This window comes from Podarcis filfolensis (genome assembly GCF_964270895.1).
Source record: "Podarcis filfolensis genome assembly, chromosome: 6".
Classification (NCBI taxonomy): domain Eukaryota; kingdom Metazoa; phylum Chordata; class Lepidosauria; order Squamata; family Lacertidae; genus Podarcis; species Podarcis filfolensis.
The window spans coordinates 35,573,393-35,594,738 of record NC_139609.1 but is presented as its reverse complement, the minus strand read 5'-3'; the positions used below and the strand labels follow the sequence as shown (position 1 = coordinate 35,594,738).

At 42.0% G+C, this 21,346-nt stretch overlaps 1 protein-coding gene across 2 annotated transcripts in view; it reads left to right on the top strand.

Moving 5' to 3' along the window:
- Window positions 1–6,678: 6,678 nt before the first annotated feature.
- Window positions 6,679–21,346, top strand: part of LOC310765661 (serine/threonine-protein kinase TNNI3K) — a 162,000-nt gene continuing 147,332 nt past the window's right edge. The window contains exons 1-6 of one of the 2 annotated variants that reach the window (XM_083620943.1): window positions 6,679–6,826; window positions 7,174–7,279; window positions 7,800–7,908; window positions 15,321–15,406; window positions 16,527–16,624; window positions 19,043–19,153. In XM_083620943.1, coding sequence (XP_083477069.1) covers window positions 7,240–7,279; window positions 7,800–7,908; window positions 15,321–15,406; window positions 16,527–16,624; window positions 19,043–19,153 — 444 coding nt within the window. In that variant the 5' untranslated portion in view covers window positions 6,679–6,826; window positions 7,174–7,239. Of the gene's footprint in view, window positions 6,827–7,147; window positions 7,280–7,799; window positions 7,909–15,320; window positions 15,407–16,526; window positions 16,625–19,042; window positions 19,154–21,346 lie in introns of those variants that run through there. The other variant, XM_083620942.1, reaches the window with a different exon arrangement.

The following is a 21,346-nucleotide window of genomic DNA, read 5'->3' as shown; positions in this document are numbered from 1 at the left end:
AATGGCTTTGAGAACATGCTCCAATAAACATAGATTTAGACATGCTAGAGTTTAATACAATGACCCTGGAGAGGGGAGGATTTTATTTCAGTAACCTCTTAGGCAGGAAATTGGAATATGAAAAACCGGCCACTTATGCAGACAACATCAGGAATTGTAGATGAGAAAAACAGGTTAAAGCTGGATAGACAAGTGCTAGCAGGACAGAGAAAACTGAGGGGGCTGGTTGTCGGAAAGTGCTGGAAATAATTTGGATATCAAAGGAAAATCTGTTGACTTGGAGAGGGAATATATGTGTCACAGAAAAGCTTGCTAGTTCCCTTCTCTCCTTGTTTCTCAGCCTCCAACTAACAGACACAGCACTAGTTTTTCTGCCAGCTTAGTGGATGGCATGTGGAAGATTAATCCCTGTGCAAATGCCATTCTCATGGAGCAGTAACAAAAATAGCAGGAAGGCCATTTTGTACACTTATTTTAATCAGTCAGCACCGTGGAGATGTTGTAGGCACCTGTTTAGTTATATGAGGTATTGATTCTGTGTATTTTAGTTCCATAATAATGTGTTTCATTTTAAAGGTCTTTGATGCACCAGATTATAATTGGGACAGTATCAAAATGAAGCTGTAATCACATCTTATCCATGCAAATGATGGATAGAGTATCTGAGTAGAAAGGATTTACATTAGGATAAAGGTAATGTTACAAGACCCCATTCTCTGTTGACGTTGTGTGAAGCATTGTTTTAACCAAAGTGAAAGTACAAAGGAAGAAATTCAGCATCTGGCTTGTTTATAAAATTTGGTCTGCCAGCTATATATTTTCAAAAACAAATGAAGCTTTTAAAACATTGATCAAACAACTATATATGGGTTTATAGTCCTTAAACTCCTTTTTGAAGATATTTTCAAGAACAAATATTGCTAATAAATATTTATTAAAAAATGGCCTAGTTTTTAATTGAAATGTGCATTAACTGTTTCCTGAAAAGCTCTTGAACAGTGGGGGAGTATGCTGCTTCGGGGCTGCCTGTGAGAATACCCAAGACAATTGTGATGACCTCATTTCCATTCTCCTTATCTTCTAATAGTAATTGCCTTGATGACCAAAGTAGGCCAAAGACCTCTCTAGTTTAGCACTCATTATCCTACAGTGTCTAGGCAGATGTCACTAGGAAGAGGATGGCAGAGGAGGAAGAGTCTGATCCTGACATCCCTTTCTTTACAATTGCCTACAGGATCAAAAGGATGTACTCTTCCTGAATGTGGAGATTTATATTTTGGCTATCGAGGCTTATTTCTTTTTCTGAAAGTCATCTGGTTAAGTTAGTGATCCTCCTAAGAACTTATGACAATTAGCTTCAACTGATTGGCATTGAGAGCAAACCCCTTTGAAGTGGTCACCTGCTGCCACCATGATGTCAAGTTATTAGCAAGTGGGCAGCATTGTGGGGGAGATGCAGCCCTTTGACCAGTTTCCCATTGCTCCTTTAGACTTTAATAAGTAGACCCAGAACATGGGTTTTAAGCTAAGAGGTAGCCAGTGCAATTCTTTTTACTACCAGTGTGATGTACACCTCTCAGCATTCAAACTGCTGTGTTCTGCGCCACCTGCAGCTTCTGAATGAGCTACCAAATCATTTCAGTAACCCAAGATGCAAGCACAACAGTAGCTTCAGTTATGGTTGTCATCCATCTGTGATCTCCCTGGGGCACAAGCCTGGGCAGTATGTAGGGAGGTCATGGGCTGCCCAGACAATCAGACTCCTCTCTTGGCCTCACCGATCCATAGGAAAGCATAGCAACACGTTTGGCACCAGCTTGGCTGCAGGAGTTGCTGGAAGGAGGTGTACAAGAGGCCATCCAACTGTTTTAGGGACCCCACTCTGGATTGTGTAGGGTTTATTCCTTGGCCTTTTCTTCTCCCGAAGATATCCCACAAGGCAGCAGAGGTTTAGGATCAGGGTTTTCCTTCTGCTAGATGGGTACCTTCCCAGGTTGACGAGACTCACCTGCCCCTTGCTTCCCTCTACAGTTTGGTCTCATCCACTCAATCCGCCACAGCCTGTCTTCGTTTGCAGGGGAAGTCCCTAACTCACAGCCAGTTTGATACCCATTGGCTACCAACACCTGGTTTAGCTGGTCGGTCAAAACCGTTCCCGGGGTGTGGCCTCTGTCGCATGCTGACAGCTTCTAGGAGCCACAGGTGAGAGCTGAGTGCAGGGTGGGGGCCAAAGGTGGACCAACCACCCCAGAAGGAGCACAAAGTGCCCCTCACCAGAGGTACTATTCCTCCCTAACACCCCATGCACCCCAACAAGACATAATTCCAGCTGGAAGCAAAAGTCTTCCAGCTGAAACAGTTTCTCCTGCAGAACAAACAACAGAACCATAACCATTTTAGGGGTGCCACTCCTCTGCCTAAAGCACATCATGTGACTTTCTCAGCTTCATGCCTTCAAAAAAATGTAAAGTTATACTCTGTCATATATATAATATAAACACAATCCTTATTGTATCTGGCTTTCCCAGGATAGTAGCAAGCATATTGGACAAGAGCCAGTGATATACCACTGGCGGGAATTCTTGCAGTGGGGCAATTCTGCAAACTCTTGTACAAGACCTAGTGAAAGACTCTGTGCAATACAGACAAGCTCACATCTTGCAACGTTTCGCAGGACCTTCAGACATGACCTTGTGCTTGTAGACTTTAACAATGGCTTGTGCTAAAAACAAGAACAGCAACAACTGGATTTCAGTTGTCTAGTCTCTTGTAAGGATCATGTGTAAAGTCTGGAACTGCCCTTCTCTTTATGGCTTCCTCCAGCACCTCTGAACCCAACCCACTGTCAGCAGTATCAGACTGGAAATGAGAGCAGATACTCCAAGCATATATTAATACACAGCAAATAACTAAAAGCTCAAACGTTGTTCTGGGCTGCTCAGCAAATTGACTACCAGTGAGGTTAGACAGCCCTGTTGTGGACCTAGCTAGAGAGACCAAGGTCAAGAGCAATGTTGAGCTAAGCCGAAAAATGCTTGTCTTGAGGTGATGCAAATGCATGGTGTAGAAAGCTTTGGATCAAAGGCTGGCAGCCTCTGGATAACAGAATACAGACTGTGCATGTTAGACTTGTCAATAAATGTGCCAAGGTGAAAAGAACCTCCCGACTCCTGTGATCTTCTCTGGAGTCTGAGATGTGGAATGGAACAGTTGCCGGGGGCAACAGTCCTGGCCTTGGCAACAGTTGCATCAGTACAAATGCACTTTAATATGTTTATTAAGCTAATACAATCAGTGAAAATAGACAGGCATTATGGTGCTAAATTCATAACTCTTCAAGTTGCCTAGCAACAAGGTGTTGGGTATACGTTCCATATCCTCTCTCTCGCTCTCCCTTTCAAATGTTTCAAAAAGCAACTAAAAGGATTTTCCCCCCCTTTTAAAAAAAAATGTTACCCTTGGTTTATGAGCAATAAAGTACTAAAATACTGGTGCACTTGTTTTGTGAATCACATGCTGTTAAAGAAGCAAGGGCCTGTTTACCTTTAGAAGCGGTATAATATTGAAAGCACATATTTATCTTGGTTGGAAACTTTGAGGTGAAAGCTTTCCTTGCAAGCTACTCTCAAGGTCAATACCTTCTAACCTTGACCGTTGTCGTTTTAAATATTTAATTATGTATGCCGGCATAAAATAGTAAAGAGACAAACAAAAGATTCATGAATGAAAATGTGTGAATGAATAAAATATTGTGAAAAGAAAATGGTTGAGAATGTCGGTCTCCGAACCTGCAAGAGAAAGCTGGTAGAATTCCGAACCCAACAAACAAATGGGGGGAAATGCTTGCTTTTAATTCATTGCCCCACCCACTTCATGAGATAGCTAAGTTACTTTCCTCCTCTTATTAAAGTGGAACATGTAACATGCAGAATCTTCGCTGAATATCTGCTAGCAGAACCAAATTTACAAGATATTGGCCTGATTCCAAACCATGTCTATGCAGGGCCACAGAGAATACACTCTGCATGTACAGGGTATATGGATTCACAGAACGTTTCTCCTGCTAGATTTGCGGTAGGCAGAAGGTATTTTGAGATCTCCTGGAAGACCTCCAGTGGCTGAGGTACATTTGTCATTTGACATTTGTCAGAAATTTCTGAACACATTGGCAATGGGAACGCTGCTCCTTCCAATAGGCTACTTGTGGGGAAAACTAGGAGAGGATTTAAAATATAAAAAATAAAAAGAAAGGACTGTATTTTCATTTCTGGTACTGAAAACAAATTCTTGTATAGAGCTGAGTAAATGTTCAGAGGCAACTTACGTCTTATGTCTATTTCCCTAAGATGCAATTGTGTACCTCATTCCACCTGTTGGTGGAGTTCAGGATCCAAGTAAAAAAAGCAAAAAGTAAACACCACAGTCCTGACAACTTCCTACCCCTATACTAGATGGCACCGAGAAACATCAAGAACTGGCAGGATGACAGAGAGAAAGAAGAGGATCCTGACAAGGGGTGTAGCTGGGGCTGGAACACACCGGGACAAGCAGGGGATGGGGAAGATAGTACTCACAGGGTGACAGATAGTGGTGAGGGGATGGGGGTCAGTACACAGGAAACAGAGCAGCAGGACCCATCACCAGAGCCAGAAGAGCCCCTAGCTCTGAGGTGTAGGAAGTAGCAGAAGGGTGCTGTAGGAGGCTGAGACAGGCAAGGGCCCGCAGCCCAGCTCCCTAACTGGCCAGGTGGGTCTCACTAGCTCTGGGAGAAGTGTGATTCATCAGCTGGAGTAGGCCTGGAATAGGTGAAGGTTGCATGCCACATCAAGCCCAGATGCTGCAATCAGCATGCAAAGTACAAAAGGGAAGCAAAGCTGAGGTGCTGTGTCCGTTCAACTGCCCATGGTGGTGGACCTTAGTTGTGATGCTCCTGGACCTCTATGGGGCTGTGCTTCAGGTTTGATTCTGGATTGTATTCTGACTGCTGGACTTCAGACTTGGCCTACCTGGACTATGTTTCCTGTCCTTTGGACCTTGGAATTTGGACTTTAGACTTTGGATTTTGCTTGCATGGATTGGCTCTTGGGCTTTGAACTTTGGACCTGACATGCTGACTTGCTGCCAGGTAAGCCAGGGGTTCAAGACACTTGTTCATTTTTATTGACCTCTGGCAAGGTACAGATGCAGGTGTTGAGCACATTCCAAATCCATTCTCTGTTTGCTTGTGTTGTTCGCCAAGCCCATCAGTTTTGATCAATGCATCTCATGAACTGAGGGTCAAACTACACAAGAAGTGGAGGATCTCTGATAATATCTGCCAGAGTTTTCTTTAAAATTAAAAATCAACCACAATGGCCAGGTTTCAGTGTTATGCCGAGCAATGGTCTAGCATGGTGTCGAATGGAAGCGTTTCCTGGATTTTGCTTCCATTTCCCCACAAACTTGGCTTTGTAATTTCATTCAAAATGACAAAGTGTGTTTCATATCAATGATAGTTTGTTTGAAATAAGCCAACTTGAAAATAGAAGACAAAGAAGCATGTAAGCCTGAGGCTTGTTTAAGTCATGCTAAACTATAATTTAGTGTGGACATGGCTTGCCTATGTGTATGCTTTTTATATGGACTGTGGTCTCTGTACTAAAGGAGAAGGATTAGCCACACATGCCAATTTCCAGATCCAATTTGCTTATGTCTCTGAAGCTGTCATGTGACCCACTGGAGAAAATACCCAATATGTCAAATAGCTACTTTGCTTAAAGGAATAAAAGTGGGTGCCAATCTGTGTAACTTCCATTGCAATAAGTGATTTGATCATTTGTGAACAGGATTCTGACTATGTCAGCTGGATGTCTACTGAGACAATTTTACTAGATACAAAGTAATTTGTACCTACAAAGTAATTACTATGGTTTACTAGCTTCCATTTAAAAACAATGCAGGAATCTTTGAGAACAACCAGAGCTCAAAGTGGGAGAGGATGCCATTCTATTGTTTTTTTCAGGTGGCCACAACTAAGTCCTAATATCCCACTTGCTTTTTTTAAGTCATTTGAAACCATCCTACTTCAGGCACTTCAGGATAGAGCATCACATGGGAGCTCAAGATCCTTTTGGCTAATGTGTTTTTAATAGAAGAGAAAGGGGGAAAGAAGAAAGGGTGGTCAAAGAGTGCTTTACATTAGTATGGTGTGCAAAGGGCAGTTCTTTGAAGGGAAGATGAAAGCTAGCAACTAGGTTATTCATTATGAAATAATCAACTGGGAATAATAGGCTTTGCCTGCTGATCAGTGGACTACCTAAATTACTCCAGGCATGCAAAGCTATAGAATCTATGGCATGGGTGCAATGATGGTGGTTACATTGGGCTGTTAATCTGGGGGCTGGGGAGGGAATCTACCTGTGCCTTAAAACTGTATGCTTTTTGCCACATTTCCATTTAAACCTATATTTTTAACTCAAAGCTCCCACTTACTACTTATCCTTTTGGGTGGATGTAGCTCTGATCCAAGTCTCTTGTGTGTGGATGTGGTGTGGCTGTAGCTCTTTTTTAAAAAAAAGAAAAAGAAAAAGAAAAATGAAATGTCAAGAAATCGAATCACACCTTTCCACATCTTGCCTAGTTTGGATCTATCACTGCTTGTGGTTCCTGCAACACACCACCGCAGCATGCAATAATTCTGCCAGACACATGCAGACATCCTCATCAGCAGGCAAAATAAAGCAGAAAGGAAAGGGCTCTCTTGGGAAGTTTGATACCCACTGGACTGGACGACCACTCCAATGGTTTGCAGCTCAGTGATTCTGTGAAGAAAGCCATACTCTCTGAGGTTACTGTCAATATAAGGTTGTTTACATGGGGTGCTGTGGGTTTGAACCCCTGAAGCAATGTGTTCTTATACTTGCATTTCCGAACAGGAAGCCAGTTGGTAATGCATTTCTAAATATGCATTTAATAGAGGGGTAAGCAAATATTTCTATAAAAATATTTGCAATCCCCGCCCCCCAGGGAGTGTATTTCAACAGTATGATTAGTTACCTTTTTTGTTCTACACTTGAGAGAGTGCACACTGTTTTGCTCTGTGCCATTGTTGCATGACATTCCATTTGGCACACAGTTTATTTTTAGGTACAAGACTATCAAAGTGTTCTTTTTTTCCCTTTGTGGGTCTGTCAGTGCTCTTGAACAAGGAGTAATATTACCACAAGAACTTTGCTGAAACAAAGAAGTCATCTTGAACAAATGGGGAACTATAAATCTAGACCAACTCAAACTTGCACTGGTAATTAATCTTGCTTCTTTTTAAAGGAAATATATTGTAAATGATTCATGAAGAAATCTTCTCTAATTTACTGTGAAGTTCAAGTGAAAGGTGTTTTGTTGTCAGTAATCTAGCTGAAAAATATTATGACTGAAATCAGACTTGCTTTTAGATTGAAATCAAGGCTACAGAAAAATAAGCAAACTTCTTCAAATATTGTTGTGTGTTGTGTACATATATATTTGTGGGTTTCCTGAAAAGAACCTATTCCTTCATTCCACTCTCTCAAGACAAGATCTCAAATAATATTAAGAACTACCGGTAAATACCAACAATTAACCTTGTCTACTTTTGTGCTTTTATATTAAAATCTTTTTCTTAATGTTCTAAACAATGTGTAAAACGAAAATTCGTCCACCCAGCTCAGGTTATTATGTAATAGCACAGAATGACCTAGAGAAGGAAATAAAGTTGAAATTCTATTTTAAATGTATTTAAAGCCAAGATTCCTTCTAAACCTTGTTGTTGTTTTTCCTTTTAGATGAATGGAAGAAAAAAGTGAGTGAATCGTATGCTATAATCATTGAAAGACTAGAAGATGACCTCTTAATCAAAGAAAAGGAGTTTGCAGAACTAAAGCATGTCTTCAGGTAAATTATCTACCAGCATTGTTTATCCATCTATTTAAGAACAACAACAAAGCAAATCTGTCTAGTGCTATGTTTGGTGATACATACTTGGCATCCTGATAACTGTTGTGTGTTTGAGACTGCCATATTTGTTTCACAAATCTGTATGGCCTGATTTGCATATTATGCAAATTTTTGATGGTTTATGCACATGTTCAAGTTTGTGTGGAAAATATACGTGTGTGTGTGTGTGTGTGTGTGTGTGGGTGTGAAATTGCATCTTCATGACAGTAAATAGAGCACAAGGGTTCAGTATGCAGTTGAACACTGGGTTTGGACTAGGGAGGGGCTTGCAGAAGCAATTTAGCTAGGTTGACCTTTTGCTGTGCCCCGAGGTGTGGTTTTCTTTGGGTGCATGGGGAGAATCCATGTCAGCCACTGACAGTAAGTGACTAGATGGGACAGGGAGGGGTGATAATTAATTTCTGTATCAGCATTTTTATGCACTATTCAACAACTCTGGAGCTTAAGGTACACTCTTGTCTGTGGTTTAAAAGAGTGGGAAGGGGGAGGGGTGACTGTACTTGCAGAGAGACCAGGTGTCATGGTACATCTGCAGCAGCACAACCAGATGCCTTCATCTGCCCCAGCTACAAAAAAACATGCCTCTCCCTTATTGGTGTCTATAGCCACAGCACGTGCTGCAACCTTCTAACAGCTTGACTTCACCCCCCAAATGTACATCCTTTATTGTCTCCCGGATGCCAACAAGCACTTAGAGTCTTCAATGGAAAGGGTCAGAACATTACAACCAGTGCTGGGGGGACGCAGGGTGATTCTAAGTTTGGCCTCATTGAGGGGCAGTATTTCAATAAGAGTAGAAAAATGAGAGTACCCCTAAACATTTTTTTAAAGGAATAAAGCACTGATCACAACCCTGGAGTTTCTCTTGCTGCTCCCTTCCTAGTTTCAGGAGCTTTGGTCCAGAGCAGAAGCCAGCTATGTTCCCTCAGTACAGCTTCTCCCCAAAAAGAAGACAAAGCTAAACAGTTTGGAGCAGTCACATTTCATAAAATCAGAACTGTAGAGTTGCAAGGGACCCCCAAAGTCATCTAGTCCAACCCTCTGCAATGCAGGAATCTCAGCTAAAGCATCCATGAGAGATGGTCATCTAACCTCTGCTTAAAAGCCTCCAAGGAAAGAGAGTCCACCACCTCTCATGGGAGTCCATTCCACTGTCTAACAGCTCTTACTGTCAGAAAGTTCCTCCTGATGTTTAGTTGAAATCTTTCTTGTAACCTGTAGCCATTGGTTTGAGTCCTACCCTCCAGAGCAGGAGAAAACAAGCTTGCTCCATCTTTCATGTGACAGCCCTTGAGATATTTGAAGATGGCTATCATATCTCCTATTTGGTGGAGCGAACAGCTGACTCCTGTATTCTCCGCTATCTCCTCCGCCCTAGACATCCCCGACTCCTGGAGAGAAGCTATAATAGTTCCGATCTTCAAAGGCGGCCAGCCAAACATCCCTAGGAACTATCGCCCCATTAGTTTATTATCTATTCCGGGAAAAATATTTGCCGCTGTTTTACTGGAAGAACTTCTTTCATGGGTCCAGGAGAGGAATATTCTACCGCTAGAACAGATTGGCTTCCGAAAGTCAGCATCAACCATGGACCACTGTCTAACTCTTTATCACCTTGCCAGTAAATACACTGCACCAAGGCAAGGCCACTTATTTGCCGCTTTCATGGACCTGGAGGCCGCCTTTGATTCCATTCCTAGGCAGAGATTATGGTCCAAACTTGCCCGTCTGGGAATTGATCCACACCTCCTCTCCCTAATTATTTCCCTTTATTCAAACACCACAGCTTGCGTCCGAAGTGGTCCCAACGGCTCCCTTACCACCCCATTCCCAACGGCCAAGGGCGTCCGACAAGGTTGTCTCTTGGCCCCTTTACTGTTTAATCTCTATCTTCATGATGCAATTTCCCCTTTGAAGCTAGCAACTAAGTATCCACCTCACTTAGCAGGTCACCCCGTTGCTTCCCTTTTCTATGCAGATGATGCTGTCATCTTATCCAGAACAGCTGCGGACCTAGCAAATGCAGTTAATGCATTTATCGCCTATTGTAAGGCGGAAGCTCTTAATATTAATTATAAAAAATCAAAAGTCCTTCACTTCACTCGTTCTCGCAAACTCAAGCTGGAGCCGCTTAAGATCACAGGTGGCTACTTAGAAAAGGTAAAAGCCTTTAAATATCTAGGCTTAATATTCACTTATAATCTCTCCTGGACTACCCATCTACAATCTGCCTTTTTCGCCGCAACCACGACCTCCAATGCCATTGTCCGATTTTACCACCAGAAGGGCGGCAAACACCTTCCAGCAGCAATTCAAATATTTAATGCTAAAGTTGTTCCTAAACTATTATATGGCTGTGAAGTATGGACTACAGCAATATCAGGTAATTTGGATCGCCCACTTCATATGTTTCTGAGATCTCTTTCCGGTGTCCCGAGATGCGTCTCAGGTGCAGCCCTACGACTTGAGTTCGCCCAGCCCTCAATTGTAAAACGAGCATGGTGTCGAGCCATTTCCTATAGCTCCCACCTACTAGCATCGGATGCTCGAATTAGAGGTGGTTTTTCCAACCTGATCCTAAGAGATATTCATAATTCCCCTTGGAAAACTACAATCAACCTCAAACTCCGCTCTCTTTCTAATCTGAATTGCAAAACTGTTCTTAAATTAGAGTGTATCAGTCCGGCGGCCCTACCTTCAATTAAAAAGAAGTTACAGCTACTTGACTTCTCTAACACAGCTGCCGATGCAAGAGGGCCGTGTTCAGGCCTAGCCCTAGCTATTCCTCCCCCTGAAGGAATCCCTCTATACTGCTTCACAATTTCTTCGGAGGCTAAGCGAAGGGCCTTTACCTGTGCCCGTCTCAACTGTTTTCCTACAGCAGTTCTGTCGGGTCGTTATTCCAGAGTCCCCATCGCAAACAGAACATGCAACTGTAATGACTCGGCCCTGGAGACTATGGAACATGTAATGCTCTTCTGTCCCAACTGGACAGATGAAAGATCTCGGTTTTTAACTCCTCTCATGAACAAGCTTCATCTCCCAATCCAGCCCTGGATAGTGTCCCTCTTTTTGCAAGATTCTGATTGTTGGATCACCGAGATGACAGCTAACTTCCTGCTCAGTGTGATGAGGAGGAAGGCTGCACTGGCTTCTTTTTCGGCACCACAGCTGTAGTCGATACTCTGCACAGTCGGATGAGGTTCCAGGTAGCTTTGTAGTGCAAGGACGGTGGAGCTGGGACGGATCCGGGGAGCTGAAGGACCCCTTTGATGATCCTCCTCCAGCCTCGGCAGTTTTTTGTCTTTTTGTTCTTGAACTATCGGTCATTCGGTGTTTTGGATCCCCTGTTGTTTCTGTTATCTCCTTTCCCCCCCCCCTTTGGGTATTTGCCCAGGACGATGTCTGCCTTTGCCTCCCCACCCCCATTTTATGTTATGCTGTTATTTCTATGTATGTTGTGCTATGGCCACACGGCTAATGCAATAAAATCTATATATATATATATATCTCCTCTCAGTCTCCTCTTTTCCAGGCTAAACATTCCCAGCTCCTTCAACCGTTCCTCATAAGGCTTGACTTCCAGACCCTTTATCATTTGTTGCTCTCTTCTGCACATGTTCCAGCTTGTCAATAGCCTTCCTAAATTGTGGTACCCAAAATTGAACATAGTGTGGTCTGACCAAGGCAGAATGGAGTGGTATTATTACTTCCCTTGATATGGATGCTATACTTTTGGTTGCTCTCTTCTTCATTGCATCCATGCTCAACGTAAAAGGTGGCAACCATACTTTCAGACCTTTTAAAAGTATTCCAGCATGCACAAAAAAGTTTTCTCCTCTGCCAAGATTAAAAATGAGATGTGCTGTAGCCCAGAAACTGATAGGTAAGTAATAAGAGCAGACAGAAGTAGTAGTAGTATTTTTAAGCTGAGAATTTCAAGGCATTCCAGGATAAAAATATCACAAAATATGCAAACTTGCCCACAAGCTGTAGGTTGACATCAACCATATTCGCGCAACTGATTTTCTATGTTGGTTACATGAATGTAATTATGCAGATTGGCTGTTCCATCCAGCTTTCCTCCTTGCTTCATCTGGCCATTGATGCTGAACAATTGCCCTCACCCACTCTGACAGCAATAGCGGGGGAAAATTCCCGAGCCTCAGTGGGATGAAAATCACTCACTGCAAATCTTGTTACTATCTTTTCTTAATTACAGTGCAGCTTTTCAGATTACACTGCAGAATACTCAGAGGAATAGTAAGAGGCTCATTGAAGACAAAAGGAGACAGGTTTTTAGAAACATACCTGACCTATTGCCAAAGAGGTAATGTTCAAAAAACTATGTGCAAGTAAAAAAAGAAGGGGAAAAAAAGATTATTCTAAATTCTTTTTTTTAAAAAAATTCTCCTTCATTCTAAAGTATTTCCGGCACACTGCAAGCAGCAGCAATTTTCTAAGTCAACTTTACAATGCATTTTCAAGCCTGCTGATAAAAGCTTGCTAATTATTGCTCCTTTCCCATAACATTATAGCCCTACAACTTGAGAGAAAGAGGTCTGGGGAAAGCATCTGGTCAAATTACCTGAAATATAATAATGTGCATTGTGTATTTATTTTTAGTTGTTGAGGAAGTTGGCAAAGCTCAGTTTACATATCTACTGCCAGTTTTTCTAACTATTTTTATTAATGAATTTTCTTTTGCTTCTCTGACATACAGTGGTAGAAAGGAGGTCAGCAAGCATAGTTAATGAATCATAAAACTGCAGATTCTGTAACTTTTATTTTTTAGTATACCCTGCATTTTCCCAAAAAGATGTTTGCATCAGGTGCAAATGCCACATATCATTTTTTTAATGAGGCAGTATGGCTATTTATCCTGTTTAAGGGACATAGTATTAGAAATACATTGGCAACAATGGCTTCATTTTAATTATTCACTTCATCCACATATGTCTTTATGAAATCATCAGGTTGTATTAAAATCTACCATGGCATACCAAAAAGTGTAGGAGAAAATGAAAAATATACATTGCGTTTTGCAGTAAGTGGTATTCAGTGGCTGGAGAGTTTGACATGCTCACGTTTGCAATGCAATTAGTACAGAAAGTGTAAAAAAAAAGTGGGAGAAAATTGCATTTCTCTCTAAGGATTGCTGTGGCTTAAAATGAAACTCTTTTTAATTGCATGTATGAAAAACGGAAATGCTGTACTTTAGGTTAATGGCAACTCATAATGGAAAGCCTGCAAATGATTCTAAATGTGGATTAGCAAAATTCAAATCCTACCATTTCAGAAACGAAGCTCAGAAATAATGGTTTGAAATTCCATTCATTTTTTAAAAGCATTTTTATGTTTGTATTGCTCTGCAATAACTCAGGAGACCAGGTTACTTGAAAGACCGCCTGCCCCTCTATAGACCACCTATGTGATTTCTCTCTCTCAAGGAGAGCATTCAAACACATGTTTCCCCTCACCAGTGGTTTGTGCACAGTGTGGCACTGTGTACTAGTGGTACAATCCAGGAGAATCATAATGTGTGCGTATATGTGTGCAGTATTGTAGGTGTTGAATCGTTTCTGTTGAACTATACATGGCAGGGGTAGGTAATCCCAGGCCATACTGTGTGTGTGTGTGTGTGTGAGAGAGAGAGAGAGAGAGAGAGAGAGAGAGAGAATGAATGTGGCCCTCTTGGCTTTTCCATCTGGTCATTTGGACTCAAGCCATTTAAATGGCCAGGGAGTGGACCCAAGGGAAGCCTTCCTGTACTGTCAGCTCCACCCAACCCGTGTCCAAGTCTGCACCCCAATTTGCAAATCCCAGGTGCAGGCTAGGATACAGTTCCTGATAGGCAGCCCAGGTTTACGCCCACGTCTCCTATTCAAAGAGGAGGCCGGATCTGAGAGTCCCACTTTGGGGCCTTAGAAGGGCCTCCACCATCCTGAAACGCCACCACACCAGAAGGGTGAGCGGACTTCCTGTCCATGATGGAGGGCAAGAACTTGGACATGGTGCATGTGGTTATGGGAGCAGGGAGCCAGTGTGGTGTAGTGGTTAAGAGTGGTAGTCTTGTAATCTGGTGAACTGGGTTCGATTCCCCACTCCTCCACATGCAGCTGCTGGGTGACCTTGGGCCAGTCACACTTCTTTGAAGTCTCTCAGCCCCACTCACCTCACAGAGTGTTTGTTGTGGGGGAGGAAGGGAAAGGAGAATGTTAGCCGCTTTGAGACTCCTTCGGGTAGTGATAAGGCAGGATATCAAATCCAAACTCTTCTCTTCTTCTTCTTCTTCTCTGCTCACTCACTCTCGGACATTTCCTATGTTTAGTGGAGGAGCTTGTATTCATGTTTGCTTGGACATGAGTAAGGACCCTCCACACAATCTGGGATGATCGCATGAAGCATTCCACTCGCATTCAAATGAACATGAGTAAATGCCCAAGGCATGTCTTTTCTGCTCAACACAAGGAAGGTCAGGGACTGTATACCGATGGGATAGTTCAGTCAATTGACCATGACACTCAGGGTCACGGCTTCAAGCCTCATGTTGGGCAAAAAGATTCCTGAATTGCAGGCAGTTGGACTACACGGCCCTTGTGGTCCCTTTCAACTCTACAGTTCTACGACTCTGAGTCTATGAACAGTGGGATGCACCAGGACTTTGCAGGTGGAGGTTACAAGGGTGATCTTGCAACCCTACCCCACCCACCCGTGATGGCTTAGTCTTTGAATATTCAGATCTTTACAAGAAAGTGATGGGGGCAGGGATGGAAGAAGCTTTATCTGAAAGACCCATGAGTGGAAGTGCATGGGAAAGTAGCCAGAGAATGCACCATTTGAATGATCTATTGTTCAGAAAGGTGGTGAGGCGAAGGGATAGTTGGGAGAGATGGAACAGGGATGGCTTATTATACTTCATGGGGTGAAAGGAGAGGATCCCTCAAAAAACAGGAACAAACCAAATTATTTCACCTGGGCTGTTTTGACAGGAACACCCTCATATAGATTATGAACCATTCAAGCACAGGCACCCCCTTCGCTTGCAAACAGTGTGCAATGAAACCCTATACATGTCTAGGGTTGTACTGAGCTCAATGAGGCCTACTGCCAGGTCAGTGGGCATAGGATTGCAGCCTAACCTGATATATAAAACTTGGTCTTGCCCTTTGCAACCGGATCTCTGATTTTGAAAGTGGTACAGATTAGGTTAGAATCCTGCCCCTTTATAATATCATAATTATGAAGTTTCTTCTTTTCCTTCAGAAATTTCTCCAATAAAAGGGGGGGGGGGAGAGATGCTAAAAGATGAAAACTCTGATAAACTCTAAAATCTTTTCCCCCCCCAGCTCCGATGAAGCCTTCAGCAAAGTTAATTTAAATTACCGTACAGAAAATGGGCTGTCTCTTCTGCATTTGTGTTGTATTTGTGATGGTAAGTGTTTCAGCTAAGATGCTTTAGAACCCTCTTATTGGCGCATTTAATGATTTTACTTTTTAATAAACCACAGGAACGTTATTACTTTTTAATCTGTTTGCCGCCTTGGTACTTTTCTTGTTGAATCTCATGTAGGCATCAGGTGGAATGTTATAAACAATAACAACAAAGTGGTTTAAATTTTGATTGGATTTAATCTCAGGCTTAGGATATTGCATAATTGTCACTATTTCACCCTAAAGTAGGGAGGGCACTTTTTTTAATCTAAGGAAGAATTTCTTTTTATTTTTGTAAATTCCTCATTATTCAGTTCATCAGGAATTGATCATGGTTATAACTAAATGTGCTGGAAGTGAAAAATCAGTTGTTTGGAGCATGCTGCTGCTCAGATAATATAAAAAAATGGGTCCTTAGAAATTGTAATCAGCAAATAATGAGATGGTAGATATTACAAAATAAACATGCATGATGAGTATCATCCTGAAAAAGCCATTTGTTTATGTTTATGGCACATTGCATTTTTTGTATGGTGTATGGTATGGCGCTGTGGGTAAAACCTCAGCACCTAGGACTTGCCGATCATCAGGTCGGCGGTTCAAATCCCCGCAGCGGGGTGCGCTCCCGTTGCTCGGTCCCAGCGCCTGCCAACCTAGCAGTTCGAAAGCACCCCCGGATGCAAGTAGATAAATAGGGACCGCTTACTAGCGGGAAGGTAAACGGCGTTTCCGTGTGCTGCGCTGGCTCGCCAGATGCAGCTTGTCACGCTGGCCACGTGACCCGGAAGTGTCTGCGGACAGCGCTGGCTCCCGGCCTATTAAGTGAGATGAGCGCACAACCCTAGAGTCTGTTAAGACTGGCCCGTACGGGCAGGGGTACCTTTACCTTTATGGTATGATAAATAGGAGTGTCCAACTGACTTCTGAGTGGGACTTCTGAGAAAAGATGCATAGAGTTGCGATGTAACTATCCCACAGCAGGCATTAATACCTGTGGAAGTGTTTTGTTTTGTTTTGTTTTGTTTTGTTTTGTTTTGTTTTGTTTTGTTTTGTTTTTGCAAACCAATTCACCATCTATTTTTATTTTATAATTGCCTCCATTTCCAATATTTATTATGCAGGTAACAAATCACATATTAGGACTCTTATGCTAAAAGGCCTGCGCCCATCCAGGTTGACAAGAAATGGGTTTACTGCTCTGCATTTAGCAGCTTACAAGGTAAATTGAATTCTAAGTAAGTAATTGCATTAGCGGTCTTGCTCTTTTTCTCCCTTTCAGCCGCCCCCTCTCCAGCAGTTGGGCTTTGGCAGCAAGGCAGGTGCCAAGAGCACTAGAAATAAAGTTGTCTCAGTTCCTTGAGTGCTTGGCTTACTGCCATAGCAGCGCTGGGGAGTGGGCAGAAGGGGGTCTTCCTTCTCTTCCTCCCTCCTGATGTTTTTGAAACTGCAGTGGCTGAGTGGGATGGGGTTGAAGGGAAGGGAGGAGGAATTGATTTCTTCTATGTATTGGATTAAAATATGAACTGAGAAAGAACTTTGGGGTAGAGGGTAACACTTACTTCATATTGGAAGCCAGCATTATCAGCTGCCAGAATTTGTAACCTGAGTTTGGAACTTAAAAAATGTTGTCACCTCTCTTCATAACTGACACAATTGAAACGCATGCATTTTGCATCTGAGTATCTCTATTTGAATCCAAAATGTATGGTAAAAAGTGGCCTTGAATGAGACTTGTCCTGTGGTTTAATTTTTCTTCATTGGAAATTGTCTGATATGTCTGATAACTGAGAGATATACAACATGAGTATCTGTTGGCAATCACTTTCTTTTTTTTTTTTGGAAATAATATTTATTAAAGTTTTAAAGGTTACAAAAAGAAAAAATAGAGAACACCATATTAAACAAAAACAAAACAACACATCACAATAATGAAAAAGAAAAAAAAGAGAAAAAAAGAAGAAAAAGAGAAAAATAAACACAATTAAAAAAAACACAACAAACCTTCCCATAACTTATCTTTCATTCACTTGTTTCCTTGACCTCCTCACACCTCCCTTTTTTGTATTCTAGTTCGGTTAGCTATTTCAGCAAATCCTTTCCATCTTTTCCAATTTTTATCCTTATCTTACTATAATGTAACTTTACTTTCCCTCTTTTCATCAATTAACAGTCTGTTTTTTCTTAATCCTTTATAACATTTCTGCTAAAACCACATAACTTCATTCCAACATCCTTCTAACATTCCTTAATTTTACAATGTTTCTGTAAATAAACTTTAAATTCCTTCCAATCTTCTTCCACCGACTCTTGTCCCTGGTCTCGGATTCTGCCGGTCATTTCCGCCAATTCCATGTAGTCCATCACCTTCATCTGCCATTCTTCCCAAGTGGGTAGATCTTGTGTCTTCCAGTACTTTGCAATAAGTATTCTTGCTGCTGTTGTGGCATACATAAAGAAAGTTCTATCCTTCTTTGGCACCAATTGGCCAACCATGCCCAGGAGAAAGGCCTCTGGTTTCTTCAGGAAAGTATATTTAAATACCTTTTTCATTTCATTATAAATCATCTTCCAGAATGTCTTAATCCTTGGGCACGTCCACCAAAGGTGAAAAAATGTACCTTCAGTCTCTTTACATTTCCAACATTTATTATTGGGCAAGTGATAATTTTTTGCGAGCTTGACTGGTGTCATGTACCACCTGTAAATCATTTTCATTATATCCTCTCTTAAGGCATTACATGCCGTGAACTTCATACCTGTGGTCCATAACTGTTCCCAGTCAGCCATCATAATATTATGTCCTACATCTTGTGCCCATTTAATCATAGTTGATTTCACCGTTTCATCCTGAGTGTTCCATTTCAACAGCAAGTTATACATTCTTGACAAGTTCTTAGTTTTGGGATCTAACAGTTCTGTTTCCAGTTTTGATTTTTCCACCTGGAAGCCAATTTTTTTGTTGGCAATCACTTTCAATAGGGCAGCTATTTTATTCATTTATTTGTATTTTGACCCCATGATATGAAAACTCATGGCAAGTTATATATCACAGATTAAGCAATGGGTTTCATTTGCAGAACCCAGCATTCTTAAGAGAGATATTTGATACGGATTAGTTCTTTCTTGCCGTATTTCATTGAGACTCTTTTGCTCCTACACTCAGAAGGATTTTGTTCATAAAGTACAGCTGGGGGGGGGGGAAATGTGAACAGAACTGTATTCTGCAAAGCACTATCTGCCACTGAGCTGCAACCCCTTTTAATTAAAGGTAAAGGTAAAGGAACCATGACCATTAGGTCCAGTCGTGGCCGACTCTGGGATTGCGGCGCTCATCTCGCTTTACTGGCCATGTGGCCAGCATGACTAAGCCGCTTCTGGTGAACCAGAGCAGCGCACGGAAACGCTGTTTACCTTCCCGCTGGAGCAGTACCTATTTATCTACTTGCACTTTGACGTGCTTTCGAACTGCTAGGTTGGCAGAAGCAGGGACGAGCAATGGGAGCTCACCCCGTCGCAGGGATGCGAACCGCCGATCGGCAACTCTTAGGCTCTGTGGTTTAACCCACAGCGCCACCCGCGTCCCTAACCCCTTTTAATTATGTTTCTCTAAATAATAACTTTACTTTCTACATTTCAGGACAATGCAGAACTTTTAACTGCCTTGTTGCACAGTGGAGCTGACATCCAGCAAGTTGGCTATGGAGCACTTACAGCTCTCCATATTGCTACAATTGCTGGTCACCATGAGGTATGTTTTCTCATTTACATGTGTAACTGCAAAAGGGGTTGCGAACTGAGTGCCTAAAGAGCCATTAAAAGTAGGTTTGAAAGAAACATTCTGTTGCAGCCAGTAGAGTAGATTGTGGTGTTTTCTTGGTTGCCGTGTGTATGTGTGGTGACCACAACAGTTTCTCCAGGTCCCCAAAGTTTGGCAAGCCCTGTACTACAATAGTTAAGTAGTAGGTCAAAGGTAAAACAGGCATGAAAGTTATTTCTGGAGAGGCTGAAAGAAGAAGAACACCTGCCAGTAACTAAGGTTTATCTTTCAATTAGAGGTATTATGCAGCACTTCCAAAATGTTGTAGAGGTATGTTTAAAAAAGCAAAAAGCAAAACTGAACATTTGGAAATGACAGCTTAAAATCAGTACTACATTCTGATTTCATGCACTGTATAAAAATGTCTTAGAAGTGTTGGGACAAATACTATTATGTGCCTGCTTTTCAGGTCTTTGTATAAAGGTCTGCAGTAAGATGAATAGAGTTACTGTATAAAAGGTACTATATATTGAAACACATTCTGTGCAGGTTTTTACCATAAGAATCCAAATATTTAATAACATTACAATGTCCTTCAGAATCATATACTGAAAATTAGGGTTCCAAAAATTCGCATCTGATCCAGCTGTCTGAAAACTTATTCAACCATTATTTTCCTCACTGCTCATAAAAAAGAAGTTAAATGTTATTAATTCCATAGTTTTCCAAACTCCTGTTAACCAATCATTCATCCTTTGTATTCTGAAACACCTCCTTCAACAGTCAGCTAACACTATTATTTCTGAAGCAACTGAAAGGATTTCAACATTTGCGATGGCAAATAATTTCAGATTGCAGTATACATTATGTTTGCACTGCAGGAAATTGTGATCGGGCTTTATGTGGATTTCCTTTACATCGTTTGACAGTGCATTTCCTTTTGACAATGAACTCCTTCCCATGCCTCAATGTCTGAAAAATGTCCTTTAAAAACAAACAAAATGTAACAGGCTTATCAGAATTCCTCCATTCTCCACTTTCCTTAAACTTTGATAAGAGGAGTACTATTGTGCACTTACATAACTGAGGAATTCCAGTATCCTGGATGAAGCAGATTATGTGGTAGAAACCCATCTTGACCTACCATAATGATCACCTTCCTTGGCATGGCCTGCAAGGTCCTGGCAGCATCCAGAGCCCGGCTGCCGTAGCACTTGCCATTGAGTCCAGTGTTGGAACAGGCATGGTCAGGCTCACTGCGGTCAATGCCAGCCTTCTCCCTCTCCATCACTCCTTAGAAGAAGAAGAAGAATCTTTCAACAGCAGCAGAGTGCTGAAAAGAGAAGAGCTTTCCCCAGGTCACTGTCCACATTATCTCCAGTGACTCTGGGCCCCTTGATGTACATGTCAACGTCAAGGCCCAAAGGCATTGCTATAAGGAAGAGAATGAAGAGCTGCCTCAGCCAGTGCTCCTATTTACAGTGCTGTGCTGAGCTAGTGAATGCTCCAACTACCGCACAATTGCACTCATTTCACACGCTAGCAAGGTTATGCTTAAAATTCTACAAGGAAGGCTCAAGCAGTATGTGGACCGAGAACTCCCAGAAGTGCAAGCTGGATTTAGAAGAGGCAGAGGAACCAGAGACCAAATTGCAAACATGCGCTGGATTATGGAGAAAGCCAGAGAGTTCCAGAAAGACATCTACTTCTGCTTCATTGACTATGCAAAAGCCTTTGACTGTGTTGACCACAGCAAACTATGGCAAGTTCTTAAAGAAATGGGAGTGCCTGATCACCTCATCTGTCTCCTGAGAAATCTCTATGTGGGACAAGAAGCTACAGTTAGAACTGGATATGGAACAACTGATTGGTTCAAAATTGGGAAAGGAGTACGACAAGGCTGTATATTGTCTCCCTGGTTATTTAACATATATGCAGAATTCATCATGCGAAAGGCTGGGCTGGATGAATCCCTAGCCGGAATTAAGATTGCTGGAAGAAATATCAACAACCTCAGATATGCAGATGACACAACCTTGATGGCAGAAAGTGAGGAGGAATTAAAGAACCTTTTATTGAGGGTAAAAGAGGAGAGCGCAAAATATGGTCTGAAGCTCAACATCAAAAAAACGAAGGTCATGGCCACTGGTCCCATCACCTCCTGGCAAATAGAAGGAGAAGAAA